The sequence below is a fragment of the Cryptotermes secundus genome, unplaced genomic scaffold (assembly GCF_002891405.2).
Source record: "Cryptotermes secundus unplaced genomic scaffold, Csec_1.0 scaffold1283, whole genome shotgun sequence".
In the NCBI taxonomy this organism is placed as follows: Eukaryota; Metazoa; Arthropoda; class Insecta; order Blattodea; family Kalotermitidae; genus Cryptotermes; species Cryptotermes secundus.
In genome coordinates, this window is record NW_019718288.1 from 421675 (window position 1) to 430017 (window position 8343).

General features: G+C 40.5%; 1 protein-coding gene across 2 annotated transcripts in view; it reads right to left on the bottom strand.

Annotated features, from left to right (window-relative positions):
• Positions 1 to 8343, bottom strand: part of LOC111875758 — a 39856-nt gene that overhangs the window by 12904 nt on the left and 18609 nt on the right. Inside the window, exons 9-10 of one of the 2 annotated variants that reach the window (XM_023872271.2) lie at positions 5453 to 5606; positions 3141 to 4300 (exon numbers count right to left, since the gene is read on the bottom strand). In XM_023872271.2, coding sequence (XP_023728039.1) covers positions 3141 to 4300; positions 5453 to 5606 — 1314 coding nt within the window. Of the gene's footprint in view, positions 1 to 3140; positions 4301 to 5452; positions 5619 to 8343 lie in introns of both variants that reach the window. The other variant, XM_023872257.2, reaches the window with a different exon arrangement.

Below are 8343 nucleotides of genomic sequence, written 5' to 3' on the forward strand. Positions count from 1 at the left end.
AACTCAGGCAGGCGATTCAGAACCGGAGAAGAGGGATGTTGAGCAAGGGCGTAAGCATTCTCCACGATAACGCTCGCCCCCATGCTGCCCGACAAACGGTCACTCAACTGCAACAGTTTGGATGGAACATCATCACCCATCCACCCTATAGTCCGGACTTGGCGCCCAGTGACTACCATCTCTTTCCAAAGTTGAAAGAACATTTGTCTGGAAAGCGCTTCAACAACGACGATGAGGTGAAAGCTGAGGTTCGAAGTTTCCTGAACAGCATGGAGGTGAACTGGTATGACATGGGCATACAAAAACTGCCACTGCGCCTACAAAAATGCATCGACTGAAATGGCGATTATGTAGTGTTACGGCTCAAATTTGAGATTGGAAAGTGGAAGGCATTACCCAAAATGTTCGCGACTTGCGAAAAGCGTTTCGCAGTTATTACAGTAATTTGTAAACACCTGGGCAGGCAAATAGGTTAAGAATGTTGATGCTCAGCAAGTATGTGGACTCGCAGAGCAAGAAGCTTGCCTCACTTGGTCACTAGAGTAATCGTAATAGACCGCATACGCAGCAATAAGACGCGAGGGGTCCGCCCACAACCACCCATGAGAACCAATTAGAATGTTACTATGAGGATTGAGGACGCCTAGTAGGAGTACCTACCCTCTGTCGTCAACGCTGAATCAGCGAATTAAAACTATAAATTACGGAATTTCGGGGGACTTGGAATCATGTTCTAACACATAATATTCAGTTGTCAGCCGGAGGCTCTCGGCGACATGTATACCACAAGAGGGTGGATGACGGCAGTAATCTACATGTGTATTGCAAGTAAGTCTCTTTGCTCATATACGCCATGCTGTTAGATGTTATTAGTGATAAAAGTGTTATTGTGAGATCTCTAGGCAGTCTCCAGTGTACCAAGTGAGAGCCAGGGTAGAAATGAACGGAGAGTGGCAGACGATGGTAGGAGTACAGTTTCAAGGCACCTCCCCTCCACCACAAGGAAGGTAGAATGGGCTTAGCGCGCAGTGTCATGTAAGCAGATCAAAGCAGGCCCTTTTTCTTAATGTAATTAGTAATGTAAATAGACAGTGTACATAGTTGAAAATGTACGCAGGTAGTTCTGATTCACCCGTTCGTAACCATCCTGTCCTCGACCGATCCCGAGCGACCCTAATCAAGACAGCCGACGGCAGCCGAGTGCAGCGAAGATGTTAGAAAAAGAGTAACAACCGACTAAAGTAATTATATTTTCTCACCCCCCTCCCCCTGAGGTGTAACATGTAGAGAGATGAGTACATGTTCAAGATTCAGCTGATGTATCCAAAATTGAAAATGAATGTTTATTTTATATTTTCAAACATAGGAGACCTTACTTTTGGAATTACCCTCATATCTGTGTAACTTTATGAAGCATAATCCTTCCTGTGAAATTGAAAGTCACACAGCAGGGGAAAACACCTCATCTTTTACGGAACTCAAAGGCTGATTACTGTGTTCAAAAGAACCATTCAGCAGACCTTATCAGGAGCTAGAAGAATCCAGTATACACTCTTATCACCTCATTCCTTGAGTTCTATCTTAATGGCATCCTCCCAACTATCCACACATCTCCCAAGTGGTCCCTTCCCTTCAGAAATTCTTTCCAAAAATTTGCATGCACTTCTCAGTTCTCCCATGTGTGCTACATAATGAGATTAGGCAGAAAAATAATGGTATCAATACTGTCATCATTGCTTTCAATCAGAACAAAATATTTTTCACAAAAGAACTCCAATAATTACTTATTTGATAATTACAAGCAAAGTTACTGCTGGGCTCATTCAACACTACATAACATCAACAGCTGAAACAGTATCATGTCAAGAAGACATAAGAAGGGCTGAAAGGTAAAGCTCCACAGACTATTAACCACAGTTTTAAATAAAGCTGAGTGATTAGCCTCACGCTCCAGCTATCTTTAAGCCCCTGCAAAGGGGAAATCCACAGAGTAATTTTCCAGGAGACTGGTTAGGCTCAAGAACTGTTATGGATATAGTGAAGAGAAAATCCCAATAAATGTCAGGAATCAAGTTATCAGGCATTTGGTCACTTGACTGAACTGCCACACCTCCTCCACTTGTCTACATATTTCCAGCTTCAAATTTCACTCCCATTCTAATCAGCTGCACCTTAGACAACCAACCAACCAACCAACCAACCAACCGCAAGCAATTGCAAGGATACTACAAGGACTCGTTTAAAGAATTTCCTGAGCACAGGTTCAAACAGAGTCACTGTCTGGGTGGAATCATAAAATGACAATATCAAGTCCACGTAACAAATATTAACTCCGCAACAGAGCATTTAAATTCTGTCTAATTTCAAGCTTTATGTCAGATCCTGTTTTATAAACCTTTATTTATGCAAGAGATATTAAAAGAAATGAAGGCTTCTGCTACTTGCAATAAATATCTGTCTGAAGGGGTACGAGCGATTTCCAATAAGAGAAATGCAAGCTAAAGTAATGGGGTTCCAATCTTGTGTTCTATCAAAAAAGGAATCAAAGAAAAGGTCTGAACAAGAAATTACACTACAAAAGTATAAGAGAATCTTACCAGGATTTGAACCCAGAATGCAAGTGATAATTACCATATAGAAGTACAGTAAGCCCTTACAAATGTATCATATACTGCATGTAAGTCTTAGGCTATTTCAAACTGAGTAATGTTGAGAAGGCTATTTTGAAAGGAGACAAAATCAATAATACATACTAAAAACATAAACCTACATCTTCTTATGGACAAAACTGGATGGGAAGGGAAGTGATGGGATCTTATGGCCAGCACACCTACAGGTTATGAATCTGTAAAAAACAAAACAAATAAATTAATACACTAAAAAAGAAGCACACAATCTTTCAGCAGAACTCTACACTAACCAATGATTACCTTAATGCTGCAACCTCTTGGTTCTCAGACCACTTACATAATAAAAATGTCTTTTCACTATACATTTCCTTCTGAGGCTGAATATATTTATAAACGAATACCATGCCAGTAAATACATATATAATTAAGCCTAAAAGTAAACTAATGACACTCTGGAAAGCATGTGCTTCTTTTGTGGTGCTGTGATGTCAATGAGCATGGTTGACTAACCTGGCCTGTCCCTCCACTGTGTTATCTGCTGAGTCTCCAGTCTTGGGCGATGTATCTGTTGGTTTCAATGTCTGCTGGAGATTGCCAATAATGAAGTTGCCTGCCTGAAAGCCTGGAGGGCCATTGACAATCAAATATTGTGGTTGTTGCTGCTGGGAGTTCTTGCTTGCCACACCATCCTGACCTGCTGTTGATGTGGGTATGAAGGTTGAACCTGATCCCATAAAAGGAACAAGTAACACGCCTGGAGGATTCTGAAGACCTCCAGGAACTCCGCTGCTCACAAGATAAGCTGATGGTTGTGGTAAAACAGGACTCCCAGTAGTCACAAAATTTGTGAGAGGAGCTGAGCCCTGCACTAGACTGACAGTCTGTCCACCATTGGCAGAAGCTGAACATGGCATAAGGACTTGTGGCTGTCCAATAAGGCCTTGGGTGGCACCAAGAACAGTGGTAGCACGGCCAGTTGCGTTTGTGAGAACCAAACTAGATGAGAGTGCTACAGGCGCCTTATCTCCCAAAGGAGAAGCATCACCTACTTGCATAGAGGATTTTGAAGTGGGTGTTGTGGCTGTAGCAGCCATGGCTGGAGATACAGACAGAACATTATGTTTTGGAACAACAATATACTTTTTACTACCCACTCGAGCAAGGGATTGAACATTGGTAGGGGTTGGAGGAGATGTCAAGGGGTCACTTATGGTACTTGTTGAAGAGACAGAGCTACTGAGTGATGGTGAAACAGCACTTGAAGAAGTTTTGGCAACTCCAGTGGAACTCAACTGAATGGTGGATGATGGTGGAAGCCATGTGGTAACAGAGCCCACAATAGTGCCCTTGTTTGCAGCAGTCCCTTTCTGCCCTTGCTGAGGAGCAAGGACAGATTCACGGCTTCTAGGCACTTTAACAAAACGAGGGACAGTGATGAGTTTGCCAGACTCACCCATGCGTGGCAAACGCTGTAGCTTTGGGGGAGAGGAAGATGGCGTGGGAGACTGGCCTGAAGTAGTGTCACTTGGACTAGCCTTACTTCCTGCCCCAAGAGCACTGATCGGGGTTAGTGGTGGAGGAGCAGTTGAAGTAGCCAGTTTGGAGCTTGATGTATTAGCCAGCTTCACAGCAGATGCTGGTTTTCCATCTTTCGCATCCTGCTGACAATTCTGTTAAAAGAAAACAGCAGAGCTGTCAAACAATCAGGTGACAGTAAAATATGCATATATCAATGAACTCAAATTATGTATACATACCAAATATACCGAACACTAAATAATACCTAACAAATTAAAATATAATGGTACAGAAGCAAATTAAATACAGGCTGAAAAATTTACATAGATAAGTAATCTATGGAACATTTCAAACACCTTCATGACAATCACAAGACCTAAATTTTTAGCTATTTCCTGTTTTGTGTAATGACTGTTCAGAGCATGGTCCTGAAAGTGAGTAAGTACTGAAATAATTTTACAGTGGCTATACAATAATTTATTTATGTAATATGCCTGACATGCTGTCACATCCATGTTATTTCTGTATACATGTGCTTAACAGTCTCTTTCATTTCTACATAAATTCCTATTCTTGTTTGTATAAAATGAATACTGACGCTTTCATTAAAATTTTCTGGAAGAAAACTTCCATCTCATGTAGACTTCTGACTAGACTAACTTTCAGGAAGTACTATAACCTGAGAAGCCTCTATAATAAAACATCTGGTAAGACAAAAATATATTCAACAATTGGAAACTAAGTAAGAAGCACATGTTTCCACAGATACTGCAGAACATCAGTGTAGAAATGCTGATTCACAGTTCCATCAATGTTGAAGAATTATGCCACAAATGATCTGTGTCTTCAGCAGAAGTCACTTCAATTTCAGACTTCAAAAAAAGACACTCAAATATCTGAGTTCTGCCATTTCCTATTCTATAGTAAATTTCAACATTATTGCCAAAGCAGTTTTGAATACTTTCAAACTAACCTTTATGAGAAAAAGCTGTTCTTTATAGTTTCTTGCTTTTTTTTAGAAAAGAATTTCATGTATCAGTATACACAACCTTATTCATTTCTGAATGACGTAACATGGTTTCAAAATTAAGTGCAAAGGATACAGGTTCCTGAATTCTATAATAACTTAGCAGAAGAACTCTGCACAAAGCACGGCAGCATCACTCTGCAACTAGTACAGAAGTTCCTTCNCCCTCAATTATAAATTGAAGAACAATTCAGGTTCCTCCAAAACCATAATTACTTTGTTTCTTACTTTTATATAGACTACTGAATATCGCTTTAGAACAAAGACTGGCACTAACCTTACACACGTAGCTATGGATGGTCTCAGAGATAGTACCCAGTCCCACACATTCAGGATGATACAAACATAAACAGACTCGGCACTGGAGCGATGGAATAAGGCCCATAACTCCTACACAGCGTATTGAGCAGGGCTCATTGTTGGACTTCTTTCTGCTGCCACTCCTCCAAAGTGTGCGGTGGCGAAGACAGCAAGGGTAAGGCCAGGGTCAGAGAGGACAGAGGTAAGTGTGGAAAATACAGCCTTATCATCATGTCAATATTTTGTGTATACCTACATACAAACGCCACCTGGATAGGATTCTCCTACAAGAATTTCTCATTTGACTACTCAAAGAATGACTTGTGATCGCCATATCACAATTTTTATTTTGCTTACATGGGTTCTGCTCTGTAATTGTTGTCACTGTGCTAAAATACGTAATGCTGAAAAACATTTCAGATTTTTAAATACCAACAGAAAATTCTTACAGTTTCCCAATTTCATACTGATAAAAAAAACACACACACACACATAAACTTCAGTTTAACACTTACTAATAATTAGTAACAGCCCATGCAGGCATGGTGACATATAAGGTTCTCAAGGATCAGTACACAGAGCTGATCTTCAACTGTCTCATTTGTGTCCATGTTTAGAGGGAATATGGATGTCATTTGAAAAAATATAATTCTGCAGTCATTTCCAAATGCCTGCCTGCTAAAAATATAAAGATACACCTGCACATAAGCATCACAACCCTGATGATGTATAGGGGAAATGTAAAGCTCCGTGCATTTTACATCTAGACAGTAGATAGGGTGAGTGGTCACAATCACTTATCATGATGTTCAAACAGTGCAATTACAAAATAAAACTACACTATTATGAAATGATGCATCTTGGTATAAGAAAACCATAAATAACTTCTCTGTGATGTAGTCATTTTCAACTTTAAAATTTTCTTTTCTGTAATAAATTACCAAAACTCAAAGCAGTATGTCCCTTTCCCCTGGAAAGTATAATTTTCCCTCCATCGAATCTTAGCAAGCTCTCGTACAAAATATGCAGTTAGTTTCACAATGTCACCATGTGAAACATCATGTGTCTAATTATAATACTGACAATTAGGTGTTTAAATCAAACAAAAGAAAATAAAGCACGTTCCAGGGAGCTGACAAGTTCTTTTCTGCCTTCCACGAAGATTTGCCCATTTTTTTATGCTTTCCACCATTCACAAATATGACCCTTGTTAAAATCAGAGAATTATATATTATAAATGCAGGGTATCACCTAACGACATGACATTCACACCTAGTCTCAAAACAACGAGTGAATAAGGACCATAAAATTAATGGTCAGAGATTAACCTTTTGACGTGGTCATTTAAATTCCGCGGCCGCGGCTCCTGCGGTAATATATTCAGCCGGCCATTTAAATTTTGCTCGAAAATTATTTATTCATCATTGTTCTTAAAATCTATGAGATAGGAACATGAAACTTTCACTAAAATGATCTTAAAAGGTGGTTTTATAACCTTACCTTATAATATGAACCCCCTTTATATCTTCAATGGAAGCATGTTATTTAGTATTTGAGCAGAGAATGGTACGCCTTGAAGGATGAAACTTTCACTAAAATGATCTTAAAAGTTGGTTTTATAACCTTGCCTTATAATATGAGCACCCGGTATCTCGGCTATGTAAGCAGGTGACGCCTTGAAGCATTAGTCTAAACACAGAGCTGGCTCTCGAAACGACCACCAAGGTCAGTACGATAAAATGGCGTCAACTGGAGCGATAATGAGTACTTTTCCCTCCCCCACACACATCCGTATCGTCTCAGGGGGTGACCACAGTGTTCTGCCTTAAATTGTGGCGTATTTCTAAGAAATGGGTGCTATGTACTGTGCGAAAGCAATCGATTTTACGAGAATAACATTTTGGACAACCCTCTTCTAAGAATTCCAATGGAATGTGTTTGTGTGGCCAGCTCAGGGCAATATGATATTATATACAACAGCACACATCACCTCTCTGGTGTTTATTACTTCACAAGCAAAGCAAATACGCCATTGAGTGACGAAACCGCTACAAGAAGCAACACGAATTTGCTGCAAGACAGGCATATGTAACGACGACTTATCTCAGCTAAACTCGTTGGCTTAGTATACTCTGTTCTTGTGACAACAGGCCAGCGAAAAATCTAACAATCTACAGCAAAACCATCAATTATTATGGGCGTTATAACATAGGTGTGCAGCTGGACGAACCATACACGACGAACCCCCCCAGACGATTTAAATCCCTGACGAAACAGACACGACGAACCACGGCAACGGGTTAACTGAGGGATGGAAAGACAACAAAAGTTCTACCAGCAGAATATTAAAATCTGCATATTATTTAGTACCAAATGCAGACATTTGAAAGATGACCATCAGAAATCATGGCTGCTATCACTATTTCTTCCTTTGAATTTCACTGCAAAAAATCTCAAGTTTTGTTCCTGTATCTTTACAATGAACAAACTCCAAGAAATACAGTCCTTGAGATGATGATACCTCTCATGTGTTAAAAAATTCTGTACCATTTATGAAGGCCCCAGCTTCATTATTGTGTTCACAAGATTCAACCACTAGCCCCTAGCCTAAGCCACAGTAAGGCCGTGCCATAGCTCAAGTGGTTGGCTGCTGGCTTCCCACCGCGGCGGACCAGGTTCGATCCCAGGTCTGGCCAAGTGGTATTTGTGGTGGACAAAGTGGCACTGGGGCAGGTTTTCTCCAAGTACTTTGGTGTCCCCTGCCAATCTTCATTCCACCAATTGCTCCACAGTCACCCTCACCTATCATCTAGGGCTGGTACAATAGGCCAGAAGTGGCCACAGTACAAGGGACTTAGTCCCACCCCA